At 34.8% G+C, this 26,734-nt stretch overlaps 1 protein-coding gene across 5 annotated transcripts in view; it reads right to left on the reverse strand.

The window, feature by feature from the left end:
- The window catches only part of LOC105486020 (neurobeachin), a 747,447-nt gene that overhangs the window by 258,408 nt on the left and 462,305 nt on the right, over positions 1 to 26,734 (reverse strand). For all 5 annotated transcript variants that reach the window (XM_011748656.3, XM_071081645.1, XM_071081644.1 and 2 more), the window contains one exon: positions 1,670 to 1,794. In XM_011748656.3, coding sequence (XP_011746958.1) covers positions 1,670 to 1,794 — 125 coding nt within the window. The remainder of the gene's footprint in view (positions 1 to 1,669; positions 1,795 to 26,734) is intronic.

A 26,734-nucleotide genomic window follows, 5' to 3' on the forward strand; every position in this document is an offset into this window, starting at 1 on the left:
TATAATATGAATTCTACACAATTAAAGCTTTGGCAACTCAGTATCACTAATGATATCACTGTAGCATAACCTCTGTTACAAATTGTCTTTATATGTTTCTACTTTCAAATAAGATAAATTCAGGATTAATTGGTAAAAAAGTCTAAATTATTGGTTAAATGAAATGAAGTTTTAATAATTTTAAGCTCATATTATAAAACATGCCACTACTACGTAGGCAGATATTTCTAAGATTCTCTCCTACAGGATCATAATGATAACTTATTTTAAGTTGGTATCAAATCCTTAGAGGGCTATTATCCTTAGGTGCTATTTTTAGTTATTCAAAGAAGACAAAGTATAATTTTTTTCCAGCATATTTTTTCTATAGTTACTTTTACTGTATAAAGTTACTGTGTAACTTTTATCTTAGGTGTAATAGTTTCATACAAAATCCTTATCTATTTTTTAATGATATTTTGAGGCTTATTACGTTATAGCAATTCATAGCTTACTGGGACAAGAAATTTTAAAAGCTTTGCACATTTTGTCTTTTTATTGTTTCCCTGTTCAATTCATTAAGAACATGAATAGTATTACATGATATAAACTATGATTTGATATAATGCCATTTATCAACTATAGTAAATTTTTAAAACAGATGGCTCACTTAGTACTCCCAAATAAATGAAAATTAATATAATAAAATACGAGTAATTGAAGAACAAAAGTGGTTAACAAGTACATGGACAGTGTTCATTACTGGTATTTCCTTAGTGAATGTGGTTTATAAAATTCTGATATGCCCCATCAAACTTAAACTTGTTACAGCACTGAAAAATGGGCAAGTAGACCAAATGTTCCTAAGTATATTTCTTAGCAGAAAGCAATCTAAAGTAGCAGCATTTTTATTAAACTACAAAAATATTTTGATATTTATGATTTATTGTACAATTTATAAAGAACAATTTAGGGTACAGTTCTATTGTAGTGTGATAATTAATGATACTGTAAGTAGGAGACCATCTTTTTCAGACTTGTAGTCCATTGGAGAACTGGAAATTTAAATTGGCAGCTTATAACAAGATTTTAAATTATATTTTATTAAACTGAAAAGAATAGGTGGGATGAAAACAAAATATCATATAAAGAGGTTTTTAATAAAACATTTTTTCAGTTATATATACAATATGTATATGCATACATAAACATATACTCACTGTATACATATGTGTACATATTACATGTGTATATGTATATTAATGAAGTATATGTAAGTGTGTACACAGAAACAAATTTATACATAAAATATATAGGTCTGAGTACAGGATCAGGGTCATTTTTTTATTTACTATGAGTCTTGGTCATCAAAGTTTGAAAGACACCGAAAAAGAAATTAATTTTATTCTTGTTTTAGGATATATGAAAGGGATGTTAGTTAATAACTATGTGAAGTCCATTTATCTCTTAAAAAGAAGTTGAAGGCTATAAAAAGATATCTAGTCCGAGAAATAGTGGGTTGATTAACAGTAACCTAAATGATGCTGAAGGATAAAGCAGAACAAAATATTTCTGACTCATGATATGGAGAACATTAAATACTAGTGAAAAAAAAAAAAAAGGAATTCTCAAACACAAGGAGTTACCTCACATCCAGAAGTATTTTTGTGGAAGAAGCATTGGTACTAACCATATTCTATTGCAGCTTTGAGCAATGCCTCAGCATGAGTGGAGCCAAATGCATTGCGAACAAATCGTCTCCTTCGACGAAGATCATCTTCCCAGTAATCCAAACGCCAGAAATCATGCAATTGGCTAAGAGTAGAGGGGAAAAAAAGTAATCCCTATTAATAACAATGTATAACTGGAAATACATTTTTCTATAAAATTGAAGTTATTTTGTTGGTCTCATTGAAAAATTAAGATAATGTGTATATATATATATACACATTATATATATATACACACATATATAAAAATATATATATACACATATATATATACACACATACACAAATACAAGTGTGAAATATACATATATATATATTCCCTCTACAACTGAAAAAGACTTAAAATAATAACATTCTTATATTTCAGGCATTATACCACTCAGCTCTGCTTTTTATTTTTTAAATTTTCTTATTTCTATTAAAAGCATTAATCATGTGGAGTTTAGTAACAAATGCAACATCAAATTACAAGTATTAATGGTACAGTTTGTTTCTTTTACACTATTTTTAACAAGGGATGTAAATCACAGAATACACCTCACTACAAATAGTTTACAATTTAATGACCATGGTTTCTTAGTAGGCTGAATTAAGAAGTATAAAATATTGCCCACTTGGATTTGGTGGAAAAATGATTAAAATAATGCACTGAAATATTCATTGAAATAATTCCCCACTGCCCACAGCAACCTGAGAAAAATGCAGTTTTATCCATTATTAATAATACTGAACTAGAGCTGCAAAAATTTCCAGTATGTGGTAATTGTCTTGGTAAATTATTATTCTAATGCTAATAGAGTTCTTGGATGATTTTACAGCTTTCAACTAATATAAACCATTAATAGCCATGGCCAACATTGGCCATCACTGTCTTTTATACTCCAAACCAATACTAAAAATCCAGGAGATATTTCAGAAATGATGTAAATAGGCCCATTATATAGCCAATGAAATATTTTGTGATAATGATACAATTTTTGTTTGTTAGTTTAATTTCAGTAAACATTAGTAATAAATACCACTGCTTAAGAAGTCAATTTTTATAATATTCTAATTTTCCAGAGCAGCAGTATTCATAAAAACATATAAAATACTTTCCTAGAAGATTTCACTTCATTAATTATTTTGATATTTTACTGTAGAAGAACACTTTAAGTCTGATTAAGGCAGGACCTATGTATGTTTTGCTCATCATTATATTTCTAGCACAATGTCTGGCACACAGCATGTTTTTACTAAATATTCACTGAATTAATGAAAACATTTTTTTAATTTCAAAAAAAACTATGGATTTTTTTCAATGTCTGGCCATTGAGAAAAATAATTTCATTTTGAAAGGCATTTTAGATTTTATGGCTATATAATTTTTTATCTATAATTTCATTATAAAAACCTGATAGTATAAAGGGCATATAAAAAGAACTAAAATTGTAAGTCTTTAAAGTATACTTTAATGCACTTATTTTTCCTGTACATCATAATTATAACTTAATTCTTCTGTTAAATAATGATTACTTGATGAATAATAGTAATAAACAGTATAGCTCTCTAATTTAAAATAGGATGATTTCTATCCTTACAAATACAAACTAACCCCAGTAATTTAAGGAAGACCATGCTAAAATCAGGCTATATTGATTTTCAGTAAGATTATGTTAAAATTAAGTAACTGAATTCACCAAAAGCCGTCAGAGATCTAATGTTATCTAAAATTTCTAGCCCTAGACATAGTGTTCCCTATTCTTCTGTAAGGGCAGCTGAACAGTTCTGGAAAGGATATATACAACAAACATAAGAAGACTCTGAAGACCTGAACCATACAAATTCTAGAAGATGACACTGGAAAAACTCTTCTAGACATTGGCTTAGGCAAAGACTTCGAGACCAAGAACCCAGAAGCAAATGTAACAAAAAAAGGATAAATAGATGGGACTTAATTAAACTACAAAGCTTCCTTTCGCACAGTGAAAGAAATAAGCAGTAAACAGACAGTGGGAGAAAATTTTCATAATCTATACATTGGGCAAAAGGAATCCAAACAAATCAGCAAGAACAAAACAAACAATCCCATTGAAAAGTGGGCTAAGGACATGAATAGGCAATTCTCAAAATAAGATATACAAATGGCCAACAAACCTATGAAAGAATGCTCAGTATCATTAATTATCAGGGAAATGCAAATCAAAACCACAATGCAATACCACTTCGCTCCTCCAAGAATGAACATAATCAAAAAAATAAAAATAAACAGATGTTGGTGTGGATGTGGTGAGAATGTAAACATTTTACGCTGTTGGTAGGAACGTAAACTGGTATAACCACAATGAAAAATAGTGTGGAGATTCCTTTAAGAACGAAAAGTAGATCTACCATCTGATCCAGCAATCCCACTCCTGGGTATCTACTCAGAGGAAAAGAATTCATTATACAAAAAAGATAGTTGCACACAAATGTTTATAGCAGCACAATTTGCAATTGCAAAAATATGAAACCAGCCCAAATACCCATCAGTCAATGAGTGGATAAAGAAAATGTTATATATATACACACACGTATATATATACACGTATATATACACACATATATACATATATATGTACACACACACACACACATACTTTGGGGACTCAGGGGAAAGGGTGGGAGGTGGCTGAGAAATAAAAGACTACACATTGGGTATAGGGTACGCTGCTCAGGTGATGGGTGCACCAAAATCTCAGAAATCACCACTTATAGAACTTATTCACATAACCAAATACCGCCTGTTCCCCAGAAACCTATTAAAATAAATTTAAAAAAAGAGAAGGCTCTGAAAGGTGAGAGAAGGTAGACTGACTAAGGACCTCAGGACATAAGGAACAACATATTGATGAGTTCTTTTTGCTTCATATATTCCACACTTGGAGGCAAAGAGGCCAACAGCCCAGATAGACAAATGAGTGCAGACAAAAAAAAAAAAAGCAAAAAAAAAAAAAAGCCCCAGCAAAAGCCTGCTCCCTCTAGTCAAAGGACGAGAAAACAGCAGATTAGCAAGATGGAAAACTTTTAGACAACTGCTATACTCCAGCCAAACATCACAGAAAAATTGTGTCCCCACCTGACCTACACCAGCAAAGGATGGCGGTGAAGCCCAGACAAGTACCCTCATGAAGGTGTAATGAGATACCCAACACCCTTGCTGGGTGTTATCAGAGACCACCAAGTAGGCAGCCAGGACTTCATCTCTGCTGGCTGGTAACAAGGTGCCCCACTCACATGGAGTCAGTGGAGACCATGTGGAGAGGCTGGCTTTCCACCTCCCATTGGATAGTAATGGGGCATCCCTCCTCCTCCCCACTGGGGTAGTGTCAGAGGAAGCCTACTGCAGAGTCAGGATTTCCACTGCTGACAAACAACAATGAGGCCAGCCCACCAGTGGACATCACATGGGGACCGGGAACTCCCACCCCCATCAAGCAGTATGAGAAGAGCCCCTGACTCACTGGGTTTCAATGGACGTCAAGTGAAGAACTTAGATTTCTACTACCATGTAGCAGATATAAGACAGTGTCCCCTCTTCCAGATGAAGCATGTTATAGAAAGTCTAAATAGAAGGTTTAAATAAAATAAATTTTCTCAGAAAAAAATAAGAAAAGGTCCAAGTTTCAATCTAAAATCACTTGTCACACCAAGAAGCTGGAAAATCTCCAAGGGTATGCAAAAAGATCACCCCAAAATGCCAACATTGAAATGGTGAAGAATTTAAAGCAGCCATGATTGACAATATGCTTCAATATGCAATTATGAAAATATTTGAAATGAATGAAAAAAAATACCCTTAGCAAAGAAATAGAAACTCTCAGAAAAGAAACAGAAGATGTAAGGAAGAACCAAATGGAAATTTTTGAACTGACATTATATAATAACCAAAATAAAAGCTCAGTAGATGTGCTTAACAGCAGAATGGAAGGGACAGAGGGAGGAATCACTTAATTGGAAGACAGGATAATAGAAATTATGCAATCCAAATAACAGAAGGAAATAGATGAAAAAGTGAACAGAGCCTTAGGGATCTGTGGAGCACAACATGTAGCATTTGTGTCACTGGAATCCTAGAAGGAGAGGAGAAAGTGGGCAGAGCCGAAACAATATCTGAAAAAATAATGGCGGAAAACTTTCTAAATTTGGCAAAGTCATAAATGTACAGATTTAAGTAGCTCACTGAACTCCAAACTAAATCCAAGGAAGTCCATGCTGAGACACATCATAATTAAATTTCTGAAAACTGAGCGCAAAGAAAGTCTAAAGAGCAGCCAGAGAAAAATGGCATCTCATTTAGAGAAGTAAAACAATTAGAATGACAACATATTTTACATCAGAAACAATGATGACCAGAGGAAGTGGCAAAATACTTTTTAGGTGCTAAAAGAAAAGAACTGTCAACCCCAAATCCTATAGCCAATGAAGACACCTCCAGGAATAATAAGTGAATATGTCTTTAGATGAAGTAAAAGCCAGAATATTTATTGCTATCAGATCTAGTCTAAAAGAAAGGCTACAGGCAGTTCTGTAAACATGAGGGAGGTAATAGAAGAAACACTGAAACATTAGGGAGGAAGAAAGAACACAATAAGCAAAATATGACTATCTATAACAGGCTTTCCTTTTCCTCTTGAGTTCTCTAAATTATGTTTTACTGTTGAAACACAAATTGTAACACTGATGTGGTTCTAAGTGTATTTACTGGTAATATTTAAGATAAATATATTATAAATGGGGGAGGGCAAACGGATGTGAAGGGATGTAAAGTGTCTATATTTCACATGGACTGATAGAATGATAGCACCAGTAGACTGATAAGGCTATGCATAAAAAATGTAATACTTAGAGCAAACACTAAAAAAGTTACACAAAGGGATATACTAAGAAATGTAGATAAATCAAAACAGAATTCTAAAAAATGACCAAGTCACCCACAGGAAGGCAGGAAAAAAAACCTCTTGATTTAAAAAAGAATTCTCAAGGGAAAACAAAAAGAACACAGAACTGAATGAAAATCACAATAAAAAATATCAACACTTGTTGGACACAACTAAAGTAGGACTGAGAGGGTAATCTATAGTATTAAATGCATATATTAGAAAAGAAGAAACATTTAAAATCAGTAGTCTAAATTCTCACCTTTAGAACACATAAAAGGCAAGTAGAAGAAAGGAACAATAAAAAAAGCAGAAATCAATAAAAATCAGTGAAACTGAAAACAAAAACAACAGAGAAAAATGAACAAAACAAAGAGCTGTTTCTTTGAAACAAATCAGTAACACTGACACACCTCTGAAAAGACTGACAAAGAAAAAAGAGTAGACACAAATTACCAATATCAGGAATGAAAAAGAGGATATCATTACCGACTCTGAAGACATCAAAAGAACGAGTGGATACTGTGAAAGACTCTACACACATAAATTTGACAACTTAGAAGAAATGGACCAAAAAACACAAATGACCACTACTCACCCAATGTGAAAAAGATAACATGAACATCTCTGTAACAATTAAGGAAATTTAAGATGTTTACTCCCCTCTCCCCAAATCTCCAGGCTGAGATAGTTTCACTGAAGAATTTTATTAAACATTTAAAGAAGAATTAACTCCAATTATGCATAATCTCTTCCAGAAAACAGAAGAGGAAGACACATTTCTCAATAATTATTGTAGCTAATATCACCCCAATACAAAAACCAAAAACAGTACAAAAGAAGAAAACTACAGACCAATATCCATCCTTTATACAGACAAAAAAATTCTTAAGAATCCATGTAGTGCATTACATTAACAGCTGAAGAAGAAAAATCACATGATCACATTAGTCATTATAAAAGGTATCTGACAAAATTTAGCAATGATTCACAATTTTAGAAAAGTTCAGGAAAACAGGAATAAACGGCAATTTCTTCAACTCGATAAAAGTATCGACAAAAAACTATAGCTAACTTGATACGTAAGAGTGAATGACTGAATGTTCTCCACCTAAAACTGGGAATAAGCCAAAGATGTCTGCTGTTACCACTCTTACTCAACAGGGTACTGAAATTTATAGCCAATGCAGTGAGGCAAAAGAGAGGAAATAAGAGGAATAGAAACAGAAAAAGAGGAAATAAAATTGTCCCTATATGCAGATATCATGACTGTCTATATAAAAAATCACGCAAAAATCTGTCAAACACTCCTGGAACTAATGACTGAGGTAAGCAAGGTCACAAGATGCAAGATAGACACACAAATAATAATTCTATTTCTATATACTAGCAGTGAATATGTGGACACAAAAAATTACAATCACTAAATGGAAAGATAATTGGCTATATCCTATTATACTGTGGGACCTGACGGAGGAGTCCTATTACTTTTTTAGACTGCACCTCAGGTTATTCTGGGTTTTAGTCCTTCCGATATCTATATACAGAGTTGTGTGTTGTTCCTTGGCACTTCTGTGCTCTTTTCATATTTTTTGGGGGGTGGGGGTAGATATTAAGCCCAACATTCACATTATTTAAAAAATGTGGCACTCATAATTAACCAATGGATGAGTTTTACAGATTCACAAAACTGAAATGGTCTACAAAATTTTATGGGGATATGTACATATGTATTTTTGAGGGAGAAGTCTAGAGTTTTATTACATTTTTCTAAAAGTAGTTTCTAATAAAGAAATGTTCAGAAACACTGTTATTAGTATAGTTTGAAAGTTTGTGTCCAAATTCATATGTTGAAATCCTTACCTCCAAGGTGATGGTATGATGTGCTGGGGCTTTGGGGAAAGTAATTAGGTCATGAGAGAAGAGCCCTTGTGAATGGGATTAGTGCCCTTATCAAATAGGCTCAAGGGAGCTTGTTCGCCCCTTCCATGATGTGCGGACACAGGGAGAAGGCACTGTTCTATGAACCAGGAGGTGGGGCCCTCATCAGACACCAAATCTACTGGTATTTTGATCCTGGACTTCTCACTTCTAGAACTGTGATAAATAAATTTTTGTTGTTCATAAGCTACCTAGTTTATGGACCAGGTTAAGCATCTCTAATCTGAAAATCCAAAATGTTACAAGATCCAAAATTTTTGAGTGCTGACAAGATGCCGTAAGTGGAAAATTCTACATGTAAGTACTTAACACAAACTGTGTTCCATTGTTTCATGTACAAAATTATTAAAAATATTATATAAAATCTTTAGGCCATGTGTATAAGGTATATATATGAAACATAGACAATTGTGTGTGTTTTTTTTTTTAGATGGAGTCTCGTCTCTGTCACCCAGGCTAGAGTGCAATGGCATGATCTCGGCTCACTGCAACTTGCGCCTCCCATGTTCAAGCGATTCTCCTGCCTCAGGCTCCCGGGGAGCTGGGACTACAGGCTCATGCCACCACACCTGGCTAATTTTTGTATTTTAGTAGAAATGAGGTTTCACCATGTTGGCCAGGCTGGTCTCAAACTCCTGACCTCAGGTGATCCGCCCTCCTCAGCCTCCCAAAGTGCTGGAATTACAGGCATGAGCCACCATGCCTGGCTGACAACTGTTTTTAAACTTGGGTCCCACCCTCAAGATATCGCATTATGTATATGCAAATATTCCAAAATCTGAAAAAAATCCTAAATTCAAAACACTCTGGTTCCAAGTGTTTCAGATAAGGAATACTCGGCCTATATTTTGTTATAGCAGCCTCAATGAACTAAAACATAGAGTAAACAAATAATACTTTCCTTATACCCTCATTTTTCTGATAATATTGTTTACCACCAAGTCATGAATCATGAGAGGTTTTTCTACTGTAGAATAGTATGTTCATAAAAGGCTTATATTCCAACACCATTATATTTGGCATCTGTGCCAGGTTACCAATCTAGGATATCATCATCTGTTTTCTGTTCAAACTCCTTCTCATCTATTTCTTTCCATCCTTCCTTCTATGGTTTTCATTCAAAAATATATTTATTGAGCATCTGTTTTGTGTTAGGCAATATTCTCAGTGGTGAGCATATATTCTTGTGGTAAAACAACATCATGCATTTCTCTTCCTTTCATTCTCACATGTACTTCACTCTGTTTTCCTACTGAAATTCATAAATATACAAGCACATAGTTTTTTCTGTTTATTTAGGGAAACTGCTCCTGCATCACTCCTTTTAGTATTTCAATATAAGTTATTCTTCTGCCATTTTCTTCTGCAACATATGAATCACTATAGAAAAAACAACAGAAAATACTCTAATAATAATGTCTTTAAGAGTAACACATAACAATATCAATATTAAATGTAAATGGGCTAAATGCTCCAATTAAAAGACAAAGACTGGCAAATTGGATAAAGAGTTAAGACCCATCAGTGTGCTGTATTCAGGAGATCCATCTCACGTGCAGAGACACACAGAGGCTCAAAATAAAGGGATGGAAGAAGACCTACCAAGCAAATGGAAAACAAAAAAAGGCAGGGGTTGCAATCCTAGTCTCTGATAAAACAGACTTTAAACCAACAAAGATCAAAAGAGACAAAGAAGGCCATTACATAACGGTAAAGGGATCATTTCAACAAGAAGAGCTAACGATCCTAAATATGTATGCACCCAATACAGGAGCACCCAGATTCATAAAGCAAGTCCTTGGAGACCTATAAAGAGACTTAGACTCCCACACAATAATAATGGGAGACTTTAACACCCCACTGTCAACATTAGACAGATCAATGAAACAGAAAGTTAAAAAGAATATCCAGGAAATGAACTCAGCTCTGCACCAAGCGAACCTAACAGACATCTACAGAACTCTCCACCCCAAATCAACAGAATGCACAATCTTCTCAGCAGTGCATCGCACTTATTCCAAAATTGACCACATAGTTGGAAGTGAAGCACTCCCCAGCAAATGTAAAAGAACAGAAATTATAACAAACTGTCTCTCAGACCACAGTGCAATCAAACCTATCTGACAAAGGGCTAATATCCAGAATCTACAAAGAACTTAAACAAATTTACAAGAAAAAATGAAACAACCCCATCAAAAAGTCGGCAAAGGATATGAACAGACACTTCTCGAAAGAAGACATTTAAGCAGTCAACAGACACATGAAAAAATGCTATCACTGGCCATCAGAGAAATGCAAATCAAAATCACAATGAGATACCATCTCACACCAGTTAGAATGGCAATCATTAAAAAGTCAGGAAACAACAGGTGCTGGAGAGGATGTGGAGACATAGGAACGCTTTTACACTGTTGCTGGGACTGTAAACTAGTTCAACCACTGTAGAAGACAGTGTGGCAATTCCTCAAGGATCTAGAACTAGAAGTACCATTTGACCCAGCCATCCCATTCCTGGGCATATACCCAAAGGATTATAAATCATGCTGCTATAAAGACACATGCACACGTATGTTTACTGCAGCACTATTCACAATAGCAAAGACTTGGAACCAACCCAAATGTCCATCAATGATAGACTGAATTAAGCAAATGTGGCATATATACACCATGGAATACTATGCAGCAATAAAAAAGGATGAGTTCATGTACTTTGTAGGGACATGGATGAAGCTGGAAACCATCATTCTGAGCAAACTATCACAAGGACAGAAAACCAAGCACTGCATGTTCTCACTCATAGGTGGGAACTGAACAATGAGATCACTTGGACTCGGGAAGGGGAATATCACACACTGGGGCCTATCATGGGGAGGGAGGAGCGGGGAGGGATAGCATTAGGAGATATACTTAATGTAAATGATGAGTTAATGGGTGCAGCACACCAACATGGCACATGTATACATATGTAACAAACCTGCACGTTGTGCACATGTACCCTAGAACTTAAAGTATAATAAAAAAAGAGTAACTGTAGATGTGACTATTATTAATAATTTGTAAGCATGATGAGAACTTCATGTTATCCTATTATATATCTATTTATAGTCAGTATAATCTGATTGCTCTAAGAGTTTCAATGAATGTCCTCAGTTTGGTATATAAAAGCATTTCTTTTCATGAGGAAGGGCTAATTTAGATTTCCTGTATTTGGAGAGTACCCTGTTGAATAGACAGGAGCCACCTGTGCTACTGTCTCCACAGTGGCACCGGTAGTCATACTACACTGAAGTCTGTTTGGATTTGTTAGCTTATACATTTATTGTCTCATGCATGATACCTCCAATGATGTGAACTAGGAAGGTGAGTGTGATATCATATGCTTTCTTTTAAGCAGTTTATTTTTTGGTCTTTATAACTTTGTGCCATTAATGACTAAATTATACAGAAACATTGAGCATCATATGTATATTTTGTTCATGAGTGTGGTTATATGAGAACAGTGTACTATTGCAAGAAAAGAACATATGAACAGTCAATAATTAATGAAGGGAAGATTTCCAGTTAGGTTGTATTATGGTAATTAATGTTATTATTGATATAATGATGTTCATTAACTGGAACTTGGTTTTATTTTTAGATAAATAGGGTTTAGACACTCATAGTTTCCTCAATAACATTTTTGATAATTGCATTTTCAACTTACGAGCATGCACTTTATTTTCCTTAAAGCCCCTTGGTCCCCCAGGAATGGTTCCCCTTTATAAGCTACAGAGAAAACTGAATTTACCTGGTGAAGCACTACTGAAAATGTTAATTGGTTATTTAATATGTAGTAACAAAAACTATCCAACAGAACAGAGGAAAGAGTGAAATAAACAAAGGAATATTTTACTAAATATACACATAAAATACATGAGAAATTGAAATTCCCTTTGGCTACAAGAGTTAAGTGGTAATCACTGAGGTCAGGACTTCTGTGCATGAATTCTAATCCCACCAAGATTAAACAAAAACGTTAAGTACTGAGAGTTACAAATGGTTATCCTCTCCTTGTTCTATACACATTTTAAAATTGTACTTTTCTATCACTTTGAACTTAATCATGTTGATGTGACCTCCTCCAGCTAATAAAATGTGAGCAGAAATGAGACATTTCCAGACAAAAACTTTAAGAGCCAATATACAATTTGCAATATTCCCTTCCTACCATTTTAGTGATCAAGAAAATAGGCCAATATTTACTGAGAGCTTTCTGTGTTCTAGGTACTTTTCTAATCATTACATACATATCTACTCACTACTCCACCAGTTTTCATTAATCCTTTTGAGATAGGTACTATTATTAATTCATTGCACAGATGAAGAAATGGAAGCACAGAGTGGTTAAGTAATGTGCCCAAGATGATATAACTAGTTGGTGGCAGAATGTGTCCTCAGGCAGTCTGACTTCCTTGCTTATGCTGCACCGCTTCTCACTGTAAAGAAAGCAACCAGGAAAATGGACTATCTTAAGGATACTACATTGACAGCACCAGCATAGCTGTTTCCTGCCTCTCTACAACCAGTACTAATTACTCTGGATAAACAGTGATAACTATGAAATATGTACAGTACTGTATGTGTAATGTCTATGTTCATTCATTAGTCAACAAATACTTATTGTACAAATCTATGAGCCAAGCCATAGACTAAATACGAGGCATGCACACTAGGTAAATATCAGCATAATTCTAGTCTTTATGCAGCTTTCAGTCTATTTCATAATAAAAACAAACTTATAGTTAAAATTTTTGACAAACTGAAGGAAAGAGGTGAGACAAAGTAATGAAAATGGGGGAACCCACTTGCTGCACAGGTGAATATATAAGTACACATACGAGAATACACTAATGAAACATGATTACAAAATATGTTGAAAAGACACAGTCTATACTTACTGGCACTGTTCTCCACCATAAGAAAGGTCATCACTCTTTCATTTAACATGTCTTGTGTCCTGTTGGATGTATTCCCAGTGATATATAGTACTGCAATGCCGTGTGTTTGTGCATGTATGTGTGCACACACACAAAATCTCTTACCTATAATATGTATCTGTATACATACTAGCGGACTTCAAAAGGTTCATGGAAAATGTGTATTATGAAAACATTATGCATGGATTTCAAATTTTTTGCACCAAAATAAACTTGTACTAACTTGCTATATGTCTGAACAGGATATAGTAAGGCACTAAGAAAGATAAGACATCAGTTTGAACAAAACCCCTCTCAGAGCAACATAAGTCCTGCTAGAACTGAACTAAGAACAAGTACCAAATTTATGGTAAAGTTTGGGTGGAAGAATGATACAATCATTGATGGTTAAAAAAACATTCATGGAAACAATTAAAGAAAGCAGAAGCTTACAAATAAAAAACTTGTATTGTCCCCTTCTTTTCACAAGTGTTGATGGATGACTTTTTAAAGAGACAAGCCAAATGTAGTGGCTCATGCCTGTAATCACAGCACTTTGGAAGGCTGAGATGGGAGGACTGCTTGAGCCCAAGAGTTCAAGACCAGCCTGGATAACATGGTATGACCCTTTATTACAAAAACTAAAAAAAAAAAAAAAAAAAAAAAAAAAAAAAAAAAAAAAAAAATAGCAGGGCATGGTGGCACATGCCTGTGGTCCCAGCTATTCAGGAGGTGAGGCAGGAGGATAGCTTGTACCCAGGAGGTCAAGGTTTACAATGAGCTGTGTTTGCACCACTGCTCTCCAGCCTGGGCAACAAAGCACAACTCTATCTCAAAAAAAAAAAAAAAAAAAAAAAAAAAAAAAAAAAAAAAGAGACAAGATAATGTTGAAGATGAAGCTTGCAGAGGCACAGGCAAATCATCTACAACAATTTATGAAAAAAAATTAATCTTGCTTGTACCCTAATTGAAGAGGACCAATGATTAACAGCACACACAATAACCAATACTATAGAAATCTCAACTGGTTCAGCTTACACAATTCTAACTGAGAAATTAAAATTAAGCAAATTTTCCACTGGATGGGTGCCAAAATCAATGCACCCATATCAGCTGCATATGAGAGCAGAGCTTTCAACAGAAATTTTAAACAAGTAGGATAAAGACCTTGAAGTATTTCTTTGAACAACTGTAACAGGAGATAAAACTTACTATCCTAAAAACAGCACAATCAAAGCAATGGCTACCAAGAGGTGGAAGTGGTCCAGTCAAAGCAAAAGTGAACTGGTCAAGAGCAAAGGTCATGGTAACTGTTTTGTGGGCTGCTCAAGGCATTTTGCTTGCTGACTTTCTGGAGAACCAAAGAATGATAGTATCTGCTTATTATGAGAGTGTGTTGAGAAAGCCAGCTAAAGCTTTAGCAGAAAAATGCCCAGGAAAGCTTCATCAGAGTCCTCTGACATGACAATGTTCCTGCTCATACCCTCATCAAACAAGTGCAATTTTCAAAGAGTTTCTATGGGAAATCAGCAGGCATGCACCATGCAGTCTTGATTTGGCTCCCTGTAACTTCTTTTTGTTTCCTAACCTTAAAAAGTTTGTAAAGGGTACCCTTCTCTTCAGTTAACAATGTAAAAAAGACTATACTGACATGTTAAATTCCAAGACCCTCAGTTCTTTAGGGATGGACTTAATGGCTGGTATCACTTACAAAAGTGTCCTGAACTTGATGGCATTTATGTTGAGAGATAAAGTTTATATTTCTTTATTCCTATCTTTTAATTCCATTTTTCTGTGAAACTTTTGAAGTCCCCACTTACATTTGATATATATCTCAAGCCGTTACTACTATTTTGATTCTTGCCTATGTATTACTGAGCACTTCTTTCAAGGTCTTCTTTCTCTGATACTCAGGGTTGTGTATTACTATATGGTTATTATATCAATTTACATTGCAAATTAATTGGTGAAGTTCCTGAAAAAATGCATCCTTTCTGCATTTAGGAGGTATACTTTCACATTCTGACACTGTAAAGTTATGGCTCAGACAGTCAAATCCTAGTTTTTAGTTCAATGTTTTAAAGCCAGGCTAATTTGTTCCTTCTCCGTGTGACTGCTAAACACGGAATGAAAGATAGGATTCTGTAATCAGAATTGTAAATACATCACTGAGCTGCATTTCAACTTTTTGTTTATATCCCCATTTATTTCCATGCATATCAGTAGGATATAGTCATTATTAATGATGATTCTTGATAAATTCTCTGAAACATTTTGGATTCACACTAGAGGAAGACGATAAATGCCAGTATCAAATCAAACAGGATCCCCAATTAATAATAATGAAACTTTAGGCAAAAAAAGCATGAATATAATTAAATAAAAGTTAGATTGTATAAGCTATACTTAATAATTAGAAAAGTTTGTTATCAACCAAATCAAATAAAGACATGAAAAAAGACAGTGGGTAGGAAAGTAACATTTTGTCTAAAATTTTAATTCCAGTATGTGTTTCTTTTACTACTTTGTTAAGCTGCAGCCCTCTCTACACTTCCCCCTTTGTAGTTTCCGCTACCTTCTGCCTCCCTTTTCCCCTGTATTGCCCACTGCAGCAATAATATATTTTACTTCTCGGCATCACTTTTACTCCAAATTTACTTATTTATCAGAAAGAGAAAAAGGTAGAGCCATTTGGTTAAAGTATGATAACTTACTATTAGTTACATGCAAAATAAAATATCTAGGCGAAAAATACACTATACAAGTAAACTCTTCACTCACAGTGAATTTTGAAATATCATGTTAATATTACACAGTTCTTTTTTTTTAACTTTTAAGTTCAGGGGTACTTGTGCGGGTTTGTTACATAGGTAAACTTGTGTCATTGGGGTTTGTTGTACAGATTATTTCATCATCCAGGTATTAAGCTTAGTACCCAGCAGTTATTTTTCCTGATCCTCTCTGTCCTCCCACCCTCTACTCTCAGACAGGCCCCAGTGTGTGTCGTTTCCCTCTATGTGTCCATGTGTTCTCATCATTTAGCTTCCACTTACCAGTGAGAACATGTGGTGTTTCATTTTCTGTTCCTGTTAGTTTGCTAAGGATAATGGCCTCTAGCTCCATCACCCTACCCGCAAAGGACAGGATCTTATTCTTTTTTATGGAAGCATTGTATTCCATGGTGTATATGTACCACATTTTCTTTATCCAGCCTATCATTGATGGGTATTTAGGTTGATTCCATATCTTTCCTATTGTGAATAGTGCTGCAATGAACATACACATGCATGCCTTTATAACAGAATGATTTATATTCCTTTGGGTATATACCCAGTAATGGGATTGCTGGATCTAATGGTATTTCTGCCTTCGGGTTTTTCAGGAATTGCCACACTGTCTTCCACACTGGTCGAACTGACTGACACTCCCACGAACAGTGTACAAGTGTTCCATTTCCTCTACTACCTCAACAGCATCTGTTGTTTTTGACTTTTGAATAATAGCCATATTCTGACTGGTGTGAGATGGTGTCTCATTGTGGTATTCATTTGCATTTCTCCTATGATCAGTGATGTTGAACTTTTTTTCATATGATTGTTGGACACATATATATCTTCTTTTGAAAAGTGTTCATGCTCTTTGCCCACTTTTTAATTGGGTTGTTTTTTGCTTGTAAATTTGTTTAAGTTCCTAAAAGACACTGGATGAGACCTTTGTCAGATGCATAGTTTGCAAAAATTTTCTTCCATTCTGTAAATTGTCTGTTTAGTCTATTGACAGTTTCTTCTGCTGTGCAGAAGCTCTTTAAAAAGATCCCATTAGTCAATTTTTGCTTTTGTTGGAATTGCTTTGGTGTCTTCATCATGAAATCTTTGCCCATGCCTATGTCCTGAATTGTATTGCCTAGCCTATCCTCCAGAGTTTTAATAGTTTTGGGTTTTATATTTAAGTCTTTAATCCATCTTGAGTTTATTTTTGAATATGGTATAAGGAAGGGGTCCAGTTTCAACCTTCTGCATATGGCTAGCCACTTAGCACCAAATTTACTGAATAAGAAATCCTTTCTCCATTGCTTCCTTTTGTCAGGTTTGTCAAAGATCAAATAGCTATAGGTATCTGGTCTTATTTCTGGGTTCTGTATTCTGTTCCATTGGTCTATGTGTCTGTTTTTGTATCCACCATACTGTTTTGGTTACTGTAGCCCTGTAGTATATTTTGAAGTTGGGTAGTGTGATGCCTCCAGCTTTATTCTTTTTGCTTATGATTGCATTGGCTATTTGGGCTCTTTTTTGTCCTATATGAATTTTAAAATAGTTTCTTCTAGTTCTGTGAAGAATCTCAATGGTAGGTTAATAGGAATAGCATTAAAACTATAAATTGCTTTGGTCAATATGGCCATTTTAATGATATCAATTCTTTCTATCCATGAGCATGGAATGTTTTTCCAATTATTTGTGTCATCTCTGATTTCTTCGAACAGTGGTTTGTAGGTCTCCTCATAGAGATCTTTCACCTCCCTAGTTAGCTGTATTCCTAGGTACTTGATTCTTTTTGTGGCAACTGTGAATGGGAGTTCATTCCTGATTTGGCTCTCCAGCTTGACTGTTGATGATGTACAGCAATGCTAGTGATTTTAGTGTTATGTAGTAATTTTTAAAGGGCGAAGTATATTTATACCAGAAACATTAAAGTGGACGGATACATCTTTTTGATAAAGGGCAGAGCAAATCATTCAAGAGGAAATCTTCATTCTGTCCTTAAAATAATCATATCAGAGGCTTATAGCCTTTTTTTTTTTGGAATGATGCAGAAAGGTCTTCTAAGAGTATTAGATGTCATCATATTTGATTCTTTAATCTGGGTTTTATTTTATTTTGCTTTCTTCAGGAAAAGCAGTTTTTTTAAGAACAAAAAATACTTAGCTGTTGCTTCTTGTCTCTTGGTTATCACTCCCTATAAGCCTAATTTTCTGGTATCTGAAGGAATAAAGTGGTTTTATAGTCTTTAAGGGATAATTTCAATGTGATAACCACAAACAGAAAAAAATAGTTTGGGTGCAGAGGCTCATGCTTGTAATCCCAGCACTTTGGGAGGCTGAGGCAGGTGGACTGCTGGAGGTCAGGAGTTTGAGACCAGTCTGGCTAACATGGTGAAACCCTGTCTCTACTGAAAAAATTAGCCAGGTGTGGTGGTGGGTGCCTGTAATCCCAGCCACTTGGGAGGCTGAAGCAGGAGAATTGCTTGAACCTGGGAGGCAGAGGGTGCAGTGAGCTGAGATTACACCACTGCACTCCAGCCTGGGCAATTGAGTGAGACCCTGTCTCAAAACAAAACAAAACAAAACAAAACAAAAAAACAAACCCATAAACATCTGGTCAGGTTCTATATGCAACTGTAAGATATAAAAGCAGGCATTTTAAGTGTGTTGTCCAGGAAACTGAGCTCAACTCTCACAAAATATTTATTCACAATGTTGATAAAATCTGAATTTCAGCTAAAGGAGGAGGAACAAAATTAACAATTGAGTGTTCAGACAGAGCAGTAGAGTTGTGGTTCTTGAGCTTTCCTTAATCTACGACTAAAGAGGAAGAGCCACCCCACTAGAGCACCACCAACTGATTTCTTGTGGTGGTTAAAGTTCTTAAAGGTCACCAGGTATGATCCTACAGAAAAGATTTGACTGAAACCTGGGTGGGATTGGAGACCATTATTCCAAGTGAAGTAACTCAGGAATGGAAAAGCAAACATCATATGTTCTCACTCATAAGTGGGAGCTGAGCTATGAGGATACAAAGGCATAAGAATGATACGATGGACTTGGGGACTCAAAGAAAGGGTGGGAGGGGGTGAGGGATAAAACACTACAAATTGGGTACAGTGTACACTGCTCAGGTGATAGATGCACCAAGATCTCAGAAATCACCACTAAGAACTTATTCATGTAACCAAACACCACCTGTTCCCCCAAAACCTACTGAAATAAATTAAAAAAAAAAAAAAGATTTGGCTGAGGTGAATGGAAGGTTTTAAAGGTGAAACATTTGAGGAAAAATTTAGTACAATGAGTATGTTTTTTCACTTTAACACGAAGGAAAAAAGTGGTTCCAAATATTAAACAAGAAGGCAGGGCTGGAGAGTAAAAAAGAGAAATAATTTGTTTTTAGCTTTATTCAGTAAACTCTCTATTACCACAAATGTGAAATTGCATTTTCACTCTTTGCATCTTTAACAAGCTCTTCTTCTGACTCAGCTTTTTCTTTTTCTTTTTCTTTTTTTTTTTTCTGGGGATGGCGGGGGCGGGAATAGCATACAAACCTTTTTAGAGCTCATATACACTCTTTTTCTTTTCTGCCGGTAGAGCTAGACTCTCAGTTTACAGCAATCTCAGGGCCAAGATAATTACTTTAATCTTAATTAACAAAATTATAAAATTACTTGTGAAATATCTAATTCCATTGAGCAATTACCACACTTGGAAGAAAGTAGGCATTCTTTCATCTTAGTAATTACTGCTATATTGAATTGAATAGGCTTACATATTCTTAGAAATTGTAATTAAAAATTCTTCCCCATAAGACTTCAAAATTTGATTACTGTTAGAAATCCCACAGAAAAGGACTTACTTTGAGATGAATATCCTTAAATGCGAAATTGTACAATTGTCAATTATTTTTGAAACTACGTCTATCACTGCAAAATCAGTTTTTAAAATCTCATAAAATATTTTATATTAAAGATGTCTTATTAGCTATGTCATATTTATAAGCCTGGTATTAAAATTGTTAAGTTCATGATTTTTACTACAGAAATTATCTAAACCTCAGGTCTTTCATTCACAAAACAGGGAAAAATAAAATCAATTCTGTAAAACTGATAGAAGGAATATATGTAAAGTGTTTAGCTCAGTGCCTGGCACATATAAGTAAGCAGCAGTAGCAGCAGCAGCAGCAGCAGCATGAGACAGTCTACTAAGATATGGGTTTAAATCCCAGCCCTGCCACCTGCTAGGTAAATGATAACTTCTCTGAGTATTCATTTCTCATTCATATGGATGCAATAGTTCTTATAATGCTCTTTTCCTAGTGCTTGCCATGAGTCCACCAACAAATAGTAATTACATCAACTGTCACACAGACTAAAGTGCATGTATTTTTGCATTTCTATTTCTACAATATGTTTTCAAAAAATCCAGATTTGTTTCTTTTCAAACATAACAATTTTTAATGCAACATTTACCGAAGTGATAGAAATACTGAAGTAAATTTCCTATCCTGCTTCTCAGGGTCCACAGAGGGCCCTCTTTCCAGCATCATCTCTCCTACTGCATTATCCAGAATCTTTACTCCCTTCTGACGGTTTCCTCCAGTCTTGTGTTGTTCATTCCTAGTTCTATGCTATTCTTCTCATTTAAATTTTAATGCTTATCGAATTGGCAATTAATTGTGTATTCTTCTTTGTTATGTTTCTAATATTTATTTTGTATCACATGCCATTTCTTTCTCTAAAATACTGTTGCTTGTAAATTTGGCAATTAATCATTGTACTGTTCTTTTTTTGGATCTCAACTGTTCATTTAATGCCTCATGCATTTATACCTTGACACTCTTACTAGATTGTAAGCAACAAGAGATCAGGATATTCGTCTCATGCAGCTGTGTAACCCTACAGTAGTTATAACAGTGTTTGTAAATATTAGGCAGCTATTATTAATATTTGTTATTAATCATATAAACATTAATAAATAACTATTTCAAATAAAATATTTAAATACAATTTAAGTAATTTTATTTTAAATAATTTTTTTATTTATTAATATTTGTTAATGTGATTGCTCTCTCACAGTTTTTTCATGTAATAAAAGTAGACATAAATTTTAAAACAAACTTATGACAGAGACTAGTTTTCAAAGGCAGAGGAAAGCTACTAAGTATCAAACATGCTATGGATTTTAACAAAATCCTGTATGTCCTATTTTGCTTCTCCACCAAGTGAGGTAGAAGTAGTTATGAAACTACTGATAACGGAACTAAAAGTATCACTTTTTGAGAAGCTTATCATTCTTTAATAGGAGGGAATTATTTGCCAGTAACACTTTTAGCCCTAAAAGGAAAATACAACATAGTAAATTAAGAACATGGTGACAATTTAGTCTGCCTTTGTGAAGTTTGCTTTAGGCTATGTAATCATCTCAGTAATTAAATGCAATCTGGCCTATTTGTATTTGATTTTTTCTCATATTTATGAGGCATGCCAAAGAAAAATGTTTCCATCCCACCAAGAAGTTATCAAACACATCTGCTTTTAAGCTAATTAAAAAGTGTACTTGTTGTTTTACAATTAACTTCCTATTTACAAAAGCTCTTAACTTGGCTAAAGTTTTCAATTTTGTGTCCATTCAGAAAACAATCAAACTCTCCACACTCTGTACTTCAGTTTTTTTTCCTATAAATGTCAGTCCTTAAAAATATAAGTCATTTTCAAAGTAATTTTCTCTCCCTGACTTATATTTGCCACATTAAGAGTATTATAATAATAAAAGAACAAGAGCTGCTATTTCAGTATCCATAGAGCAATCTTTTGTTATATTTTTTCTTCCAAATTCTCATTAATGTGGAAAAGTATTTTTAAAAATGGCATTCACAATAGAGAAATGATTTTGTACTTATTTAAAAACTGATATTTAAAGATAACATTTAATTTTGAACTCATATTTACTATTCAGGTATAAAATGTTTTTCTAAAGATCAGCATAACAGATGTGTTTATATAATTTAAACATATTTAAGTATTTACTTCAAGATTTATATCTATTATTGCAATTACATTTAAATTAAATTTTATATTAAAATGTCTGAAATATTTTCTTGTTCACCTTTTGAAGTGGTTTTCAACTATCTCCCCAATTTAGATAATTATCAGAATTTTGCTTATTTTGACTCAATATCCAAAATTTAAATAGTTCATGTAAAATTAATAATGATAACGTTAATACAAACCCAAGATTTTGTACACAGGTTACACAACCTATAATTACAGATGGACAGCTGCACTCTAATCAATTTCGTTATTTCCTCTTTCACATAAAGGAGGCTTATGTTTTTAAAACAATGGCATATAACATGACTAGAAAACTCAGCACACACTTCACAACTCACTAATCCATAATCCATTGATTTGACCTTTAATGGAAGTTTTTTCCTAATTCTAAATACAAATAATGAGCATAAAATGATGTACATTTAGCTGATAATAAACGACCTCTGCCTTCCCTAAAAGCACATTCTTTTCAAAGCAACAGACAGATCTTATTGATTCTGGACTATTTAAAGATGGCAATGACCCTCTGTAAAACAGCTAGAAGATTTTCTCTTACAGATGTCTTAAGATAGAGCAATAGAGGGTATAACAAATGCTTTAGAATACATTTAGGAAGACGTGATTAACTCACTTTAGGGATTCTGGTGAAGTTTTCCACAATAGTGGAAATCTGAAGTAAACAAAACTGTTTACTGTTTTGGTACTCAACATTTCCTAAATTCATTTGACCACACACTGTTTTAGTTAAGTAACAGTTATCGACAGCCCTTTGATTATACTTTGGAATGTGTTGTCAGGGAGATGGTGATTCTTCACTTAAAAATATCATTTACTATGAGTCAGGGTCTGCTAAGCATGTTAGAACAGTCACGCCACCTCCTACTGCTCATGAAGGCAGAGGTCTTTTCTGTCTTACCATTGCTCTATTCCCATTGCTCAGAAATAGTGCTTGTTACAGTGTCTGTTTTTGAGTGACTACCATGCTCTAGCAACTGTGCTAGGAGTTAATACAATAAAGATTAGTAAGGAGTATTTTCTACTTAAAAGCTTACAGTAGTGTGGAGAGGAGAACAAATAGATAAATAATTACAATGTAATGTAATCAATGTTTGAATAAAGTGCTTTGAGGGCACATGTGAAGGAATGATGAATTCCGCTGGGGCAAAAAGAGATAGATGATGTTAGAAATGAGCCTTTAATGATAAAAAGGGATGTGCCATGTGGACGAGGAAAGCACTGCTACTTACCTCCAGAGTACAGCCACACTGAAAAAGAATGAGCCTAAAAACCATCAACTCCCATAAAAACAATGGTTTCTCAGTGATTTTCTCCTAACATAGGAGTGCTCCACAAATGGATAAATGAATTTTGGTTGAGACTGTGATTGCCTTGGTCATCCCATAGTCTGAATCCCATTCCAACATTTCCAGAGAACATTCCAGATTATAAATTCCAGACTACAAATGGAATAACACAGAAAAATTTATTGTGGATTGAGGCAGTAAGGGGAGGGAGGGTTGAATCAGATTTTATAGAGGTCCCAGGCCTGCTTAAAGTATTTTTCTATCATCTTGGATAATATGAGCTCTAAGATTCTTTCCCCTACTTTTTCTCTCAAGGTTGTGATATAATCCTAAAAATATGTATATAATTTTTCTTGCTCTGAGAAAAAGTAGGGCATATTAGATGTCTCTTTTCTTTTTTGCGATTCTCAATAAGATAATTTTTCTGAGTAACAAATATGAGCCAGGTACTACATTATATCCCTTAAACATATAAACATATAATTCTTAAAATAGTTCTGTGATATATGTTTTAATACCCAAATTTCATAGATAAGGAAAGGAGGCTCAAGAAATCATACACCAAGCCCAGCCTGCAAATTCAGCATAGCCACATCTTGTTTTATTGCTCTTTACTTTAGTGTACTCACAGATACTTTTTTATTTTTTTTTTTAACAAATTGAACAGAGTTGTGGCAACCCTGCATCTAGCAAATCTATCCATGACATAGTCCCAACGGCATATGCTCACTGTGTCTCCGTCACATTTTACTAATTCTTGCGATATTTCAAACGTTTTCATTCTTATTGCATGTTATGATTATTTGTCGGCCGTCACCTTTGATGTTACTATGATAACTGTCTTGGGGTGCCACAAACTGCACCCATATAAGTTGGTAAATTTAATCAATAAATGTTGTGCTTTCTGACCGCTACACCAACTGGTGGTTCCCCTGTCCCTCTCCCTTCCTTTGGGCTTCCCTATTCCCTGAGACACAACAATACTGATATTAGGCCAATGAAAAACCCTACAATGGCCTCCAACTGTTCAAGAGAAAGAAGAGGCTCACGCCTCTGACTTTAAATCAAAAGGTAGAAATGATTAAGCTTAGTGAGGAAGACATGTTGAAAGCTGAAATAGGCCAAAAGCGAGGTCTCTTCCTCCAAATGGTTAGCCAAGTTGTGAATGCAAAGAAAAAGTTCTTAAAGGAAATTAAAAGTGCTTCTCCAGTGAACACATGGATGATACGAAAGCTTACATGGTTTGGCTTTGAGGTTCCACTGAAATCTCATCTCCAATTGCAATCCCCCATGTGTCGAGGGAGGGACCTGTAACGATTGGATCATGGGGCCAGTTTCCCCCATGATGTTCTCCTGAGAGCGAGTGAGTTCTCATGAAATCTCATGGTTTTATAAGTGTTTGGAAGTTCCTCCTTCATTTCTCTCTCTCCTGTTGCCTTGTGAGGAAGTTGCCTGCTTCAGCTTCCACCATGATTTTAAGTTTCCTCAGGCCTCCCCAGCCATGCAAACTGTGAGTCAATGAAACCTCTTTTGTTTAATAAATTACCCAGTCTCTGGCAGTATCTTTATAGCAGTGTGAAAACACTAATACAAAAGCAAAATAGCCTTATTGCTGATATGGAAAAAGTTTGAGTGGCCTGGATAGATCACAACAGCCACAACATTTCCTTAAGCGAAAGCCTAATCCAGAGCAAAGCCCTATTTCTTCAATTCCATGAAGGCTAGAAGAGTTTGAAGCTAGAAGAGGTTGTTTCATGAGGTTTAAAGAAAGAAGTCATCTCTGTACTGTAAAAGTGCAAGATGAAGCAAAGCAGCAAGAACTGATGTAGAAGCTGCAGCAAGGTATATAGATGATCTAGCTAAGAACATTGATGAAGGTGGCTACACTAAGCAACAGACTTTCAGTGTAGAAGAAACAGCCTTACATAGGAAGAAAATGTCACCTAGGACTTTCATTGCTAGAGAAATGTCAATGCTTGGCTTTAAGGCTTCACAGGGTATACTAACTCTCTGATTAGGGGCCAATGCAGCTGATGACTTGAAGTTGAAGCCAAAGCTCATTGACCATTCAAAAAATTCTAGGGCCCTTAAGTGTTATCCTAAATCTAGTCTGCCTGTGCTCTAAAAATGGGACAATCAAGCCTAGTGACAGCATATTTGTTTACAGCATAGTTTGTTGAATATTTTAAGCCTACTATTGAGACCTACTACTCAGAAAAAAAGGTTTTTAAAATATTACTGCCCATTGACAAGGCACTTGGTCACTGAGGGGCTTTGGTTGGAGATGTACAAGATGAATATCGTTTTCATGCCTGTGAACACAACAGCCATTCTGTAGCCCACACATCAAGGAGTTATTTCAACTTTCAATTTTGTTATTTAAGAAACACATTTTGTAATGCTATAGCTAGTGATTTCTCTGATGGATCTGGGCAAAATAAATCAAAAACCTTTTGGAAAGGATTCAACATTCCCAATACCATTAAGAACATTTGTGATTCATGGAAGGATGTCAAAATATCAACATGAACAGGAGTTTAGAAGAAGTTGATTTCAACCCTCATGGATGACTTTCAGGAGTTAAAGATTTCAGTGGAGGAAATCACTGCAGATATGGTGGAAATCTCATAATAAAACTTTTGAGGATGAGGAGTTGCTTCTTATGAACAAAGAAAATAGTTTCTTGACATGGAATTTCCTCCTGGTGAAGATGCTGTGAACATTATTAAAATGACAACAAAGCATTCAGAATATTCCATAAACTTAATTGATAAAGCTGCTGCAGGGTTTGAGAGGATTGACTCCAATTTTGAAAGAAGTTCTATGGGAAAATGCTATCAAACAGCATCACATACTGCTGAGAAATCTTTTGTGAAGGGAAGAGTCAATTGATGTGGCAAAACTTCATTGTTTTCTTGTTTTAAGAAAGTGCTACAGCCACTCCAACCTTCAGCAGCCACCAACATCAAGGTAAGACCCTTCATCAGCAAAAAGATTCTAACTTGTTGAAGTTTCACATGACCATTAACATTTTAGCAATAAAGTAGTTTTAAATTAAGGTGTGTTCATTTCTTCAACATAATGCTATTGCACACTTAACAGACTTCTGT

The sequence above is a fragment of the Macaca nemestrina genome, chromosome 16, assembly GCF_043159975.1.
Source record: "Macaca nemestrina isolate mMacNem1 chromosome 16, mMacNem.hap1, whole genome shotgun sequence".
Lineage (NCBI taxonomy): Eukaryota > Metazoa > Chordata > Mammalia > Primates > Cercopithecidae > Macaca > Macaca nemestrina.